Raw genomic sequence first — 15,934 nt, 5'->3', positions numbered from 1 at the left:
CGATTTTGATTTTCAGTGAGAGTCCTGGAAAAGTCTACAGCAGCAAACTGGGTGAGCGTTTCAGTTTCAACCGTTTCTCTTTTCCATTGCTGCCACCACTCCTTTACCTTCACCATTCAGAGCTGGGCGGTCCGACATATGGCCGCCGTGTGAAACAACAAATTGAACGCTGCCTTTTGTAACTCGTTTGAACTTCACTGCTTCATCGAGGATTTTATACTGCGACCTGAAACCTGATAGATTCCCCCTTTTTCACATCCTCCCATCGGGTTTTCATTGTTTTGTCAGAATATATTTCAATTAATTTCAGAATACAGTAATGTATTGTGTACTATATTTACTATATTATTAAAGCTATCTTATTGCTTACAAGCGTTAGTATCAAACGTGTGTTCAGGAAGCAACATTTCACCAACGTCTGCCTGCAGAGAAACAAACAAGATTTTACATTTTCCTGAAGGATTTAGAAGAAAAAAAGCCCAAAGTGAAGCTATTTCTTGTGTTTTTGGTATAATATGAGAATAAAACAATCCACAAATGAAAGACTAACACTTTACAATTGAAGACATTGTAAGAAAAAAAAAAAATTAGATAATGATAATTATTGTGCAAAATTTCATTTACATTGATAAATTCATGATTGATTCAGTACAGTGACCGTAGCGTTTAACATTAAAGCAAAGACCTTCAGATTGAGTTGACCTCTATGTGACACCCCCCCCCCCCCCCCCCCCCCTTCATTTACCTGTCTTGACCTTCAGGAGGACCGTCTGATCCCGGGGACCCTGGCCCTTTAAGCCCCGCCCCCGCCGCTCTGCGGAGCCCCTCATTGGACGGCGCGCTGCAGCAGCGTCTTGTGTCTGCTAAGAGAAATGTGTGTGAGCTGCGAGAGCAACTCAACCAGCTGAAATGCGCACAGGTACTGGTGGGAACGCAACATGAGCCAAAGCAATCGTCATCGTAACCTTCGCCCGACGAAGACTCGGTGACGGTTTGAGAAATATACAGAATTTTACCTTTAATCTTGTTTTAAAAAGCCTCATTCAGTTGATATAACAAATCAAACAGATCAAACAAATTGCAACCTCTGTAGAAACTCATGTTAAAACCATAGAACTGTTATATGTCTTACAAAGAACACGTCACAAACACACAACTGCACCACATAAATAAAATATGAAACACAAACAGGATTGTCAAGAAGCCCAATTGTGCAGAAACCTGCCCAATCTGGCAACACTGGTCGTCTCCTGAGATGGACCTGGAGTTGGCGTGGACACACACACACACACACACACACACACACACACACACACACACACACACACACACACACACACACACACACACACACACACACACCCTGTTCTCAGTAGAGCCACTAGAGGGACTTTTAGACGGGAGGAAATCCAGGACCAAGGCTGGATTTGGGGAAATTCACTTTGAAAACAATGTTGTTGGATAAATGACGCAGATGAGAAATTGTTGAAAAGCTGTATAATATGGGACCTTTAAAGCAACTTATGTTGATACAGCATATAAGTAAGAGATCCAGCAGAGATGGCGGCTGTTTTCAGAGAACTCCTCCTGTGCTGCAGCTGAGCAACCAGAAGAGTATGAGCTCCATGCTGCGGATGGCGGGTCAGGAGCTGGTGGGGCTGATGTGCGATCAACTGGCCCAGTCGGAGGAGGCTGCGTACGGCCGGAGAGCCGAGATGGAGGAGGAGAGGACCAACTACCTGGCGACTGAGGAGCAGATCCTCACGCAGCTCAGGTCAGTGTCAGCACAGGGTCAAACATGAGGGATTGTGGGTAACACTCTGGATTCTGGGCCGACGAGCCTTTCTGTCTGGACTCAGCAAGTTCTCCCCGTACAGTCCTGCCCTGTGGGTATTCTGCCTTTCACCCACACACGATAACTATCGACAGTTCTGATGGAAACGATTTGATCACAGTGAACATGATGGAAGTTCTTCATTCTGTCGGGATGACGGGAACTTCGACTTGTTCATGCTGTGGAGGCGAGGCGGCTTCATTTGTAATGAAAAGGGAAAACAAAAACTTGAAAGAAAAGCACAATGAAATAAAATAGTGAGCATCAGAGGATAAAGTAGAGTGCAGCATAAAATAGTTGATGTCTTTACCGAAAGGTCTTCAGTGTGATTTTAAATGAAGTCAGATTTGGAGCCACTTTGCAGTTTAAATAATTTTATATAAATAAAATTTTTTAAAAAGTTAGCGTTTTCATTTTATGTGCACATGGTAGTTTAAAAAAAGAAAAAAAATTCTTATCTTTTAGCTATAAACAGCTGAAAAATGGTAGAACAGGCAAACTGGCTAAATTCCATCAACAAAAATATAAATCAATTTAAGTGGCAAAAAACATAAAATACTAAAATGGCTCAAATCATTACAATAAAGGAAGAAACATACAACTTTTAGATTTCTAATCTCTAAAGGAGTCAAAATAGCTAGAACAACTAAAAAAGTTAAACATCTAAAATAGTTCAAACAGATGACAAATATAAAACGAGTCAAAACTGTGAAAACATTTGTCATTTTTAAACCCACTAAAAAAAACATTTAGCCGTGGCTCGGTTCCCTCTGCAGTGCCCGGGAAAGCACACATTATAATACATATTACAAATATAACTTACAGTAAAAATGAGTAACGTGAGCAACAACATTTATCAACTGGTTTCATAAAAATTCCTACAGAATACAAAAAAAATCTTGTGTTTACTCGTCATACAAACAATGTACTAGGCAGGATCACAACATTACAATACACATTATTAATATAACCTACAGTCAAATTAGTAACATTATTATCAACATTAGCAATAACCATATATATACTAAAATACATTAAACAACAATGCTAAGGACAATTTATCAAATCCTATATACCGACCTGCTCAGTGGTTTGTCAGCTCGGTTTTGGCCCACGGGCCTCATGTTTGACTCCCTGGTGTAGTAAAGTGAAACGTGAAAATTAAACTGAGAGGAGTCACAGCACGGCGCTTCAGGGAAGCTGGAGATTAATCACATCTCAAAATGAACACCACAACCACCAAATATTTGAATAAATTGGGTTTTTTCAGTAAAAACCTATTTTGGCCGTTTTAGCGTCGCTCAGCTTGAAGTGGTGATTTAGCCTCTTTCTTTGTTTATTTCCAACTTGCTGCAGTGAAATCTTTGGTGGCTCGCAGCTCTGCGGCGGCACAACGTGAAGAAACATCTTGTTAAAAATAGAGGCGGGGGACGGGAGCTGATGTGATGGAGCGCGACGTGGGTTTCAGGACACATCAGTCTCGTGTTAGCATGTGCACGTGCTGCTCCGCTGACCGACGGCCGGCGTTGATCCGGCGTCACGAGGACAGCGATCAGGAGAGCCGCGAAACCATGGTGTCTTTGCACATGAGTCTACGTCAGTGCGTCAGAATAACAGCGTTTCAGTCGTCTTGTGGAGATTTGTGAAAAATAAGTGAACACGCTTCTGATGAAGCGCCGTCTCGGGGACTGTTCAGACACCAGAGCTACATTTCATCATTTAAATGTCTCTGGAGAAGAGACTTCTCACCAGATTCACAAGTAAAATGTGAACATTTGAATTAATTTGCTATATTAAAAGACACCAAAGCAATTATATGGAATCGATCTCATTTAATGTGTCTACGTTTACGAAACTTGTCTATGTTTCTATATGTTGTGCTGTTTATGTTTTGATTTATTATAAAGGCATGCGAAGAAGAAACCAGATGGAGGGGTGTGTGAGGGGTGGTCGGTTGTTTCGCCCACTATGTGTTGAATATTGTGAGAATGAATTTTGATAAAACGACAATAAGTGAACACAAACACTCGTTTTTACGACCAAATGCAAATAAAATAGAATCAAATTATACTATAATAAGCTGCAATGCATAATCAGACAAAGCCTTGCAGTAGCACACTATTTTTTGAATGTTATTATGCTGTAGCACTGTCTTCGTTGTCTGTTGCCATGGTCACAATAATACATATAGAAGTGTCATGAATAAACCTGGATGATCGCTTTTGGAACTAAAATATCGTATTAATTCCCCGTGTCTTTGCATTACAACTCCAATTGCATGAGAATAGAGAAAAACTCCAGCATTCAACCAACATTTTCTGAGTCACTTTGTATTTGTGTTTCCTTGATTCCAGTGCAAAGCTGTCAAACTCTTTATTTTCCACGATAATCTCGACTGAGTTGCACCAGTATGATCGCAGCTGTAATCAACTTTAAATGTTTTCCTTTGTTATCGTGGACACAGAAAGTAAAAAAAAAAAACGGATGAAATTTCAACCCTTTGCTTTTGTGGTGTTTCCTCGTGTTATAAGATATAGTACAATTGCAGCATTTTGCAGGCTTCAGCAAGTATTTTATGTCTAAATGAACCTCACAGTGTCTCTCATGCTCCTGAATGTCTGTTAAACTTAGAATCTTCCACCTCACATCGGAAGATAGCCAAACATAGAGAGAGTCGATATCCTCTGAACAAATGTAAAAATGTAGACGCCTTTCTGTAAGAGGAGTTAGTCTTTGGGACAACCTGGAGAATCATTTCTAAAAATCAAATACGCTTAAAACATTTAAAAGGCGGTTAAAGCTCTCCATTTAAATAAAAAAAATTCAAGCTCAGCAAGTTTTTGTTACTTCAATTGTAGAAGCTTTCCGTACATTATGTACAGAGTTGAACAAAACTTAACTTCAGGTTTAACCCTTCCGTCACAAATTATAAGTAAAGATGTTGTCTTACTGCCAAAGTAAGTTGATGAAAATGTTTGTTACTCTTCCTTTTGTTTGCATTTTTTATTGTTGCATTGTGCATTTGGTTGACCGAATAAACTATTACTATTACTATTACTACTTAAGTAAAAATGTTGACAGGCTATATGTGTAACTTCTGCTGATCAGTCTTTGACTTTGAAAATATAGGTGATGTGGACACACACACACACACACACACACACACACACACACACACACACGTGTGTTTGTAAACACCTGCAGGTCAGGAAGCCAATCGGCGGTTAAATAAGTGATAAACGTGGTGTTTGACAGCCGTGGTGTTCGTCTGTCTGAGCCTCCAGCAGAAACACTCTGCGGTGAATTCATGGATGTTGTCGGACTGGTTTTGCTCGCCGTCGTGTCAGAACACAGCGGCGGTTCCAGTAACTCACACCCTCTGCAGACTCCGGGCCGATTGTTTGGTTTCAGACTCCGCTGGGGTCAGCTGAGGACGGCCTCCACCCTCTCTGCTGCCCTCTTCTGTCCTCGTCTTCTGTCACAGCAGCTTTGTTTCCCTCCATGCTGACGGTGTCATGTGTCTCTTCCCCTCCTCAGCGAGCTGGAGAATTATGTGGATCGTCTGCAGAGGAGCGGCGGCTCCAGTCCGAGCCAGACGAGCCAGACGAGTTTGTCTCTGAGGGACGTGGAGGAGGGAGCGGTGAACCTGCGGAGGATCGGGGAGGCTCTGGCTCTCCTCAAAGGTCTCTGTCTCTGATCCAGCGTACAAAGTTTCCTCGTCATTTAATCTTCAGGCTTCAGTTTGACCTCCCGCCCGCTTGAATCATTAAGAACGAAGATATCCACCTCCAAAAACTGATTGAAAAAAAATAAAATGTTTTCAGCTTAATTCTTTTGATTAACTTCAGTCATGAAGGCAAAGCAAGGCCAAGCAAGGCAAATGTATTTATAGAGCATCATTCAAACACAAGGCAAGTCACAGTGCTTCACAAAGAAATGAAATAAATTAAAGAACTACAAAATAAAGAAATACAATAAAGCTTTAGAAGAAATGTAAGACATACGTTAAAACAAATAATGAAGAAAAGTAGAATAAAAAGGTAAGAGATTTATTACGATTAGTTTAATAAGTATGTAAAGTCTATTTTTTATTCAACAGCCTGTGCCTATAGGAATGTTTTAAGTCCTGATTTAAAAGAAGTGAGTGTGTCAGCAGTCTTCAGGTGTTCAGGATGTTTGTTCCACAGGTGAGGAGGTAGGAACTAAAAGCTGCTTCACCTTGTTTGTTTCTGACGGACCACTGAGTGAACCTCTTCCTGATGACCTCAGAGGTCTGGAGTTCTGATATTCTACAAGTCAATCTGAGTATTTAGGCCCGAGACCATTCAAAGCTTTATAGAGCAGAAGGACGATTCTGAAATCAATCCTTTGGTGCACAGGCAGCCAGTGCAGGGATTAGAGCACGGGTGTAATGTGCTCCACCCTCTTTGTGTTGGTGAGGTGTATCGTGCTCCACCCTCTATGTGTTGGTGAGGTGTCACGTGCTCCACCCTCTTTGTGTTGGTGAGGTGTCACGTGCTCCACCCTCTTTGTGTTGGTGAGGTGTCACGTGCTCCACCCTCTTTGTGTTGGTGAGGTGTCACGTGCTCCACCCTCTTTGTGTTGGTGAGGACTCTGGCTGCAGCGTTCTGGATGAGCTGTAGTTGTCTGACAGATTTTTTACTGAGGCCTGAAAACACACCGTCAGAATAATCTAACCTACTGAAAATAAATGCACACAGCTAATGAAATCTTAAATAATTATCAGGGTTTTAACCATTTAAAAATTAAGTTTGATTACATTATGCTAATATTATCTAAACAAAAAAGAAATATTAAATAATAAATTATAAAATTATATGTTAATGTGGCAATCATTTTATTTATTTATTTGTTTGTTTGTTTGTTTATTTGTTCATTAGCTTCAAATTGAATACTTCAAAAACTTATGACATGACAATGACTCGTCTTTTTTTCAATCTCAAAGCCAAGATGTTACATAAATAAATGTCATAATACATTTTGAATTATTTGGTTTGTGAATCTGAAACCAAATAATTTTATTTCCTCATCAGGCCTGTAAAAATACTCTTATAACTCTACTTACATTTACATGTTTCCACTGAATATCTAAATTACTCTCAGATTTATCAATACATATTCATTTTACATATTGAACCACAGTCATTACTCAAATTAAGCATCAAAACTGTTTATATTTAGATCAACATATGATGAGCTAAACTGTTAAAGTGGTCGATCTAGATTAGGGATCTGGGTGATGACTGGGTTTTATTAAACGCCAGCAGTTTTTTGAATAAAAGGACCCAGTAGAAACATGTTGCCTGTACTAGATGGTCTTTGTGCTGCCTGCCTCTTGTTTAGGTGAGTTCCCGGAGCTGCAGCTGAAGATGCGCTCGGTGCTCCGACTGGAGGTGGAGGCGGTGCGTTTCCTCAAAGAAGAGCCTCATAAGATGGACTCCATGTTGAAGAGGGTCAAAGCCTTGACTGAAACGCTCAGCTCCCTCCGCAGGTACTCCGCTCCCCTCGCAGCTGGAATCATAGGAAAGGTTATCCTGACGTGTTTTTTTGTCCTCATCCGTCTGTCCTGTTTTCACCAGGCACGTGTCAGAGTCTGTCCCCACATCACGGGTTCAGGATCCAGACCAGCAGGCTCCAAACACCAAGAGCCCTCAGAGCTCCCCCAAACCTCAGCCCCGATCCTCAGTCCGACCCCCAATGTCCGGCAGCCAGGCCGAGGTGGGCCTGGCGGGCCTGGCGGGCTCGGCCTCTCCCGTCATGGCCCGCAGAAAGAAGAGCTCGGTGGCCCCGCCCTCCCACCACTGCCCCAGCCCCCCTCTGACGCCCACACATGGGCGGGATTCTCCGTCGGTGGCGAAGGTACGGGCGGTCCGGTCCAGGAAACGAGTCCTTGTGACGTCACCAAAAAGTCTGAGTGTGAGTGTGTTGGTGTGCAGGTGAGTCCTCGCAGCAGAGAGGGAAGCCCCGCCCTGCAGAGGAGAGCCGGACCGCCACAGTCTGATCCAGACCACCGTGTCCTCGCTGCACCACATCAGACCACAGTAAGTGATCCAGACCACAGTCTGATCTAGACCACAGTAGTTACTGTCAAACCTTGTGTGTCTATCCTGTACATAAGTCTTATTATTTCACTTCACATCCCCTCCTCAGGTTCCTGTTTCATTCTCACTGGGCCGTGACAGCTCACGTCCAGTTCCAGACACAATTGTGTGAAAAACAACATTAAATTAGGGAAAGTTTTCACTTTAAAGTCAAACTGATTTGGTGTTTTGTTTTGTTTTGTGGCACAAGTTTTGTAAGAATGTTGAAAAGGTGACGTGTAAACCTGGAGTCTTCAGACAGTTAGGGGGCGTCTTTCAACAGATTAACAAATATCCCACGAAAGTTGATTAAATGTCTTGAAATGTTATCTGGCCAGATACATTGACAGAAACTAAATGTGCTCTCAGTTGCTGGATCACGGTCAGAATCAGCCGAATGTGTTAAAGAAAGATTTAGCTTTTCGCTCAATTGTAGAAGTAGAAACCACCCTGCTCCTCCTCCACAGATCACAGAGAGACAAAACCCAGAGGGCAGCCTGAGGGCAGAAACCAGCACCAGTCAATCCAACCAGTCCACCAGAACCAGCACGGAGCTGGACCAGGTCCTCCAGAAGACCCAGGAGAGCCTGCTGCAGTCCATCCCTCACCTGGAAGTGTCCGATCCCACCGAGAGTCGGTCGGATCCCGTGTCAGGACAGGCGAGCCCGCTGAACCTCACACCGCATGGTAGACCTGCACACCTAAACACACACACACACACACACACACACACACACACACACACACACACACACACACACACTCACACACACACACACACACACACACACACACACACACACACACACACACACACACACACACACACTCACACACACACACGCACACACTTTCATGGGAAACAGTTCAGTGTCTCACACAGTTGATGTCTTATTATGTAAAATAAGCAGGAGGGTCCTGGAATCGCAGTGTGGCCTCCACCTTCCTGACAGGGTTTGATTTGTTTGTTCCTCAGTGGAGCCGCAGGCTCGTTTGTCTAAAACTCAGAAGAGTACTCCACCCAAACTGGGTGATGAGGTGGACACCGCCCACCAAGAAGTGTCAGGCAAGGGTAGGAAACCTTTCTCATCAACTGATTTTTGCAAAAAATCATGTTTCCACTGTGAATTCGTGCTCTGCATTAATAAATATTTGGCCCATCGGCTGAACCCTTGCTGCATTACAATATTTGAATTCAATTGTTAGATCGTATTAATTTATTTTTTTTCCCAAAATGACACCATACTTGGTGGAAAGAAACCATTTATCCTATTTTTTTTTTTACTTATATCAGAAGTGTCAAACAAAAGGTCATCAAGAGGCTCCAACCTGGAGCCACAAAACAACCAAGCCAATTGTGGAAATTACAATGAAACCATTGACTTTTTAAAAGCTTTCTTAGGAGTTGAGGATATAACACAAAGCTGAGACCCACTGAGATATCAGTGAGAAACCATTAAAACGCTATCACTGGCCTCAAAGACATGCTGTCAGCGAGAGTTTGTGCAAACAGGCATGCGAAAAAAAACAAAAAACTCCAAAATGCAACTGTTTTTAGGAGTTTATTGTACTGAACAGTCATATTATACAACTTTTCAACACTTTCACATGGTCTCATTGGTCCAAAAACGTAGTATTCAAAGTTTATTACCCCAAATCCAGCTTTTCCTTAATTTTCCTCCATTTGAATGTTGGATCATAGGAGCTGCATTCCGAATCTGCTGTGTCTGTGCGAGATGGACTGGCTCCGCCCACACATGCCCATCTTGGCCAGAGGAGGAAGTACCTCCTCTGGTAGTGCCATGTGCTAGAGCAGAGCTGCCTAATTGTGGGAGGGTCAAAGGGAGGGCCTCCCTTGATTGGGATTGGCTAAACCCCCGATGACACTATATAGGGTTTGAGTTCTGATTGGCTGGTTGGAGCAACACACTTTTTAAAAACTGAAACAAGCCAGAGAGAGAGAGGACAGACTGTCTTCACTTCTGGGGCGTCATTCCAGCTATGGGGACGATTATTACTGTTGGAAAACCATTAGAAAGGGAATTTTACATAATATGACCCTTTTAAAGTTTTTTCATGTTGAGATTATATAAATTTTCTTTCCCCCAAAATTTTCTGCTTCAACATAGAAAAGACTTTGATTAAATTTGAAGATTATTATGTCTGTACTTTCCCAGTCCCATATGAAATGGACCTTCGGCTAAGCCCAGCCCCCAAATGCAAACGAGCCAATAGCATTCAACTACACTGCCTGGAAACGCTCACTTGGACATTCTGTAGAGAAGCATTGGAGCTGGTGACACTTCTGTGTTTTTCTGGGCTATTTAAGTCCTTTACGATGCAAACATTGTCAAACGATGCACCTGGGGCTCATGCAACAGCAATACTAGGTGTTACTGTGACGAAGGGAGGGGGCGGGGCTTAGCCAAAAGTCCATTTGACCGAATGTGGCTGCTGAACTAAAATGAGTTTGACACTTCTGATTTAGGTTGAGTACATAGAGACAAGTATCCCAGCGGATGTCAGCAGAGCACATTAACTCACTAACCTGATTAATCACTTGTAGAGTCTTTGCTTTACATTTGGGTTTTCGGCCCGACACACTCCAACAAACTGTTCATGATCCAGCGTGAGCAGGAAAGTAAATCCTGCTTTACAGTCTATAGTAGAGAAAAGATGAGTGGCATTGAAACTTCTTGACACTGAGGCTTTTGATGTGTTCTGTTCCTGCAGTGACGATGGCGCCTCCGCCATCAGCTGCTCTATCAGCTCCTCCATCAGCTGCTCCATCGGCCTCTCCCATCCCGGAGCGTCGGCCTCATGTTGAGAAGCCTCGCCGCTCCAGTCTGGACAAGGAGATGAAGCAGAGTTTGGACAAGGCCAACAAGTCTCCGCCCCCTCCTCCTCCACGGAGGTCCGTCACTCGCTGGTCGTCAGCCGCTCTTCATTCGTCTCTAAATGGGCTCTGATGTGTTGTTCTCCTGCTCCTGTCTTCAGGGTCCATGCTGTCACTTCAGGAAAGTCTGGAGAGCTGCTTCTCACCACCAGGACAGAACCTGTGGGAGCACAGGTAACGTTTCCACATGCAGATTTGGGGGAATTAAAAGGGCGTAATCTGCTGATGTGGATTACTCAAACTATAGATTATGTATAATGTCGTCTGCTAAATCATTACTGGCACAGGAGAGTAGAAAATGTTTCTCCCCTTTATAAAGAATAAAGTCACTTCACCAGCATCCAGGACAGTAAAAACATCACATCTTTTGAATCCTGGGTACATTTGGGCTGAAAGTTGGATTTCATGTTTTTTCACAAAAAAGATAGAAAGTTGGCCACTGTAGAAACTCCTAAAAAATTAAATAGACTCTAAGAAGCCTCTTAATGGATTTTAAAAGTAAGAAACATCTTTATTTAAAACCTTGCAACCTGTTACTTCTATAGTTTTATCTGCAAATAACACAACTTGTCAGAGTTTGAATCAAAATGTGTAGAAAGAAGAAGCATCTTATTTTATCTGCACCTTTTACACATTTATACTGCAGTGAAATTTTTATTTTATTTAAAAATCCTATTTAGAATTTATTGAAATGACAAGCTTCACATGGTTCACATGTACTTTATGTGTGGAAAAGGACGAAGCCAAGGTGAAAGAGCCTCCAGCCGTTCCTCAGCCCAAACCACCGAGACAGCCTCCAGAGATCAAACCCAAACCCCAGATCTGTGCGGCGCTGCTGGCTGCGTCCACTTCCCCCCCGGCTGCAGCCCCGGCACCGAGGCCGCGTAGGCAGGAGGAAGAGGACGAGGAGGAGGAGGAAGATAACAAGTTCATGAAGGAGCTGCAGGTACGTTCAAGTAACTGTTGGAGCTTTTTTTTTTTTACTCTTTGATCAAAATGACAATCCTCCCTGATGCAATTACTTTAATTCTTTGTACAGGTGCAATACGTCAAAATTTAGGTGATACCACCTTTGTACTTTAGGCGGCAGTAGTGAGTCACTTTAGTTCTCAGTTAGTCTTTAATTGATATATTTGTTTTTTATTTTAGTAACTATCAAAAGTTCTGTCGTGTTCACTAATTAATCTGACTTTTTATATTGGGACCGAGGACAGACGGGAGGCTGCGAGCTGCTTCGCTTTGTAACCGCAGGTTACTGTTAACTTGTGTTCTTGTTAACTATTACTCTCTTCCCCGCTAAATATATCACAGTTTTCAGACGGTTTATTGTTTACTCGTCACTTAATTGGGATGTACCAACAACAGCAAGTAGGAACTAACATTTGAAACGGAGCAGGGCAAAGTAAACATAAAATAAAGAAATATCTGACCGTATGATGAAATAATATGTAGGGAACGTGCATTGATACCGAAAATAATAAATAGAATTAAGCAAATGCAAAGTAGTTATACAGACATGTCATATTATTGTAAAGTATGAATACTGCCGTTGAGTGAGACAGTTTCCAGAGCAGCACGTTTTAGAATAAACAAGTTAAAATAGAAAATATGTACAACTAGAAATATATGCATAGTTCAACAATGTGTATAAATAGTTTCAATTTTTATTATGATTTCTTCTAAATGAAAAAGAAAACGCCAAAGATGATGCTGGGAAAAGGCCACACCCCCCGCCCCCAAATGGAGTGTCCCTGCTGCTCCTTCATACTGGAGAGACTCATCCCACACTGAACAAAAATAACAACACAATAAGTAGTTTCAGGAGCTTTTATTCCGGTGAAATCCTGATCAATTATTTATAATATATGTGTTAAATACCCCAAAAAAACTTTTACCTCACGAGGGGGAGAAAGTCTCCATATCAGGTAGATAAATATGAAATAGATCTACTACAACTGTTAAACAATTATAAATATTAAATACGTACTAACCTGTTGGCTCACCCAATTGTAGAACAAATTATTGCCAAGACGTTCCTTCTAATTGTCAGACCAGACGTCTTCCCTCGTCTTATTTGTCTTTATGGAAACATGAAGCCCGAGGCGTCCAGTCTGCCGTCCTTCTCACCCATGAATCCTTCCTCTGACTCCGCCACTGTCTCTGTGACCGTCACCTCTGCCCCTCTCACTCAGGTGTTTCAGAAATGTACCCTGAGGGATTTAGAGAACAGAGGCAAGAATAAACTTTCAGCTTCTGAGCTTCACACTATGAAGCCTGAGGTAAAAACCTAAAACCTAAACTATACCAATAAGCCCAAACCTTGTGACCTCTGGATGTGTGCTGGGGTATCGCACTGTGATGTTAGCATGTACTTCCAGTCTTGGATGTTGGAAGTTGGAGTGTCTGTGGGAGCTGCAGGTTTGGACATGCTCTCATTTCGCCATCACGATTCGGCCATTTTCAAAACTCCTCAAATCCATAAACTGAGTTGATTTGTCTGTTTCGAGCACATCGACTTTAAATTTAAAATTGCTGGTGCCATGATGAAGACACAATCCATGTATTTCACATCACTTGTCAGTGGTCATAATGTTGTGGCTGATTGGTGTAACTACACTGATCACTAACTAATAATATAGTTGAAATAGAAAGAGTGAGGTGCACTCTGTCTCCAGCCTGCTGTGAGGCCGTGCAGTCACTGCTGACACAGCAGTTTTCTAATTAAATGAAATATTAGTTCACTACTAACTCAACTATATTCACCATCATTTTCACTAACGGTTTTGGGTTTGCAGTGTTGAGTTTCCTGCTTCTGACTCACAACATCTGAACTATCTCTGTGTTGCCTTCCTCTTTACCTGCTAACGTGTTCACTGGTTGATATTTTGAGATTGGACCTGATCCAGACGCCAAGCGTTCACTAATACAAACGGATAAAAGGAAATCGGACATTTACAGTCCGATGATCACCTTTGCCATCCTGGCTACCATCATGTTCCATTGCTGCACTACCAACTTCTTCAAGCTCTTTAAAGATAACGGCCATGTGTTGCCACTCTTCCATCCCTGTCGAAAAGTGTTCCATCACATGAACTGTAAATACTCAACAATCTTCCTTGTGTATGATTAAACTTCAAATCTTCTCTCTCTTTCACTTCCTGAGTCTGTTGTTTCCATTTGATTCAATGAGACATGATTTGTTGAAGTCTTGGGTTGAAGGCCTCCTGAACGAACACCAGTTGTTGCTTTTGTTTTGAAATATCTGATGAGTCTTTACATGTATACTGCCACCCTTACGACTTTCCACTGTTGCTTTTTTCTATAGTTTCCTTTGTCTATTACACTTAGAATGCATTTGGTTCTTAAAATATCTTTTAAAATAATTCATAGTTCCACGTGTGCTGCAGGTGGTTTCGATCCATCTGATCCAATTTTTCTATTCCCCTCTGATGCTCCGTCAGTTCCGCCAAAACTGTCAAGTCTTCGATCACTTTTCTCACTCAAGCCGTGCAGTTTGTCCTGCTAGTTCCAAACTTCTGATGAGTTTTTCTTTCTTAATACTGAGATCACTGTGGTCCTGGAAACAACACCCCTTAAAGGTCCAATATTATGCCAAATTAACTTTCTAATGGTTTTCTAACACTAATATGTGTCCCAATGGCCTGTGTATGAGGCCCCAGAAGGGAACTTTTTAGTGAATGTGTGCTCATACAGGCGATTCAGAGATTTTCCCTTCATGATGTCATGCAGGGAAATAACCGCTTCCTCTGGTGGTGGAGAGGACAAACAGAACAAACAAAATATAGAAAGTTCAGGGCCACTTGCTGAAAGTGCATCACTGATGATGTCACACATTTTCTGCAGTCACTTGCTACCTTGTGTTTCTTTACTTTTACCATTTTTGATTGCCAGATATTTTGTTTTAATTAAAAAAAAAAAAGTATCTCTGATTACCGTGGTTTTTGTTGACAAGCTACTTTCTTCAATAAAGTCGCACCCGCAATTATCTGAGAAGTGTAATGATTTAGGGCGTGTTCACATTCCCCTGTTTGTTCTGGATCAGTCTCTTCAGGGAAAAAAACGTTTCGTTTCGGCGACGAGAAAACGCCCATGAACTCCAAACCGGAGCAAACAAGTGATCTCTGGTTCTCTTCAAAACCTCAGTCTCGGTTCCTTTACAAACGATCTTTCTAGTGGGCGGGGTGAGAGGACGTGACGTAGTGCGAAATGCATTCTGGGGAGTAAACAAATATAGCAAACAGTGCGAACCAGAAGAATTAGACGCAGAAAGAAAAAATTGGAAAATATCTGGCGGGCCACGTGGAGTAGTGAGGAAGAAATAGTGAGGAAGACTCTCATTGATATCTGGTCTGAAGACTAAATATCGTGGTTGTTTGTGGTGACCCATTAGCCACAAGCTAACTAGCCTAGCCACCAGGGGCTAAAGTGGCGGGACTTCCGGTTTCGGTCCGGACCAATCAATGAGTCGTGTTTCTTCTTTACTTCCTCTCTGGTCAGTGTTTGTTTCAGGTGACAGCGCCCTGAAACCAGCAGCTGTTGTAATTGCGTGACATTTTCCAGGTGGTTTGGTCCGCTCTCTAAAGTGAACGTGAACGCCTCCTGAACCAAATGAAGGGGTGGAAATCCTCAGCTCCCCTCCCCCCCTAGTGCAGCGATCCTGGACTATCCCGATGCTAAAGGCCCCTTACGCTCAGTTCTCTTATAGCACATACAGCACATTCCATTCCATTATTAGAATTTGCTGTCAGCCAGTAAAGACCGGGACATGAGCCATGTCACCAGTCGAGACACATCTGAAGATTAATTAAACAGGAATCATCTCTGAGGAGTTTGAAGCGCCACAGTGGGAATTCAGTTTGTCTAAACCAGGGGTGTCCAACCCTGATCCTCGAGGGCGCCTGTCCTGCAGGTTTTAGCTCCTCCCAGTTGCAACACATCTGATTGCAATAACGGGCTTGTTATTGGGCTTTTTCACAATCTCGATGACGTAGTCATTAGATTCAGGTATGCTGAAGCAGGGAAAGAACTAAAACATGCAGGACAGCGGCCCTTGAGGACCGGAACTGGACACCCCTGGTCCAA

At 42.5% G+C, this 15,934-nt stretch overlaps 1 protein-coding gene across 2 annotated transcripts in view; it reads left to right on the top strand.

The window, feature by feature from the left end:
* LOC308111678 (uncharacterized protein) overlaps window positions 1-15,934 on the top strand; it is a 64,570-nt gene that overhangs the window by 37,891 nt on the left and 10,745 nt on the right. For both annotated transcript variants that reach the window (XM_080466664.1, XM_080466665.1), the window contains 12 exons: window positions 17-51; window positions 762-919; window positions 1,599-1,774; window positions 5,372-5,517; window positions 7,199-7,346; window positions 7,435-7,714; window positions 7,792-7,896; window positions 8,403-8,622; window positions 8,912-9,007; window positions 10,669-10,849; window positions 10,933-11,005; window positions 11,568-11,777. In XM_080466664.1, the coding sequence (XP_080322790.1) occupies window positions 17-51; window positions 762-919; window positions 1,599-1,774; window positions 5,372-5,517; window positions 7,199-7,346; window positions 7,435-7,714; window positions 7,792-7,896; window positions 8,403-8,622; window positions 8,912-9,007; window positions 10,669-10,849; window positions 10,933-11,005; window positions 11,568-11,777 (1,828 nt within the window). The remainder of the gene's footprint in view (window positions 1-16; window positions 52-761; window positions 920-1,598; window positions 1,775-5,371; window positions 5,518-7,198; window positions 7,347-7,434; window positions 7,715-7,791; window positions 7,897-8,402; window positions 8,623-8,911; window positions 9,008-10,668; window positions 10,850-10,932; window positions 11,006-11,567; window positions 11,778-15,934) is intronic.

The sequence above is a fragment of the Lipophrys pholis genome, assembly GCF_963383615.2.
Source record: "Lipophrys pholis genome assembly, chromosome: 1".
Lineage (NCBI taxonomy): Eukaryota > Metazoa > Chordata > Actinopteri > Blenniiformes > Blenniidae > Lipophrys > Lipophrys pholis.
The sequence above is the reverse complement of the archived record's forward strand: the minus strand, read 5'-3'. Positions and strand labels throughout refer to the sequence as shown.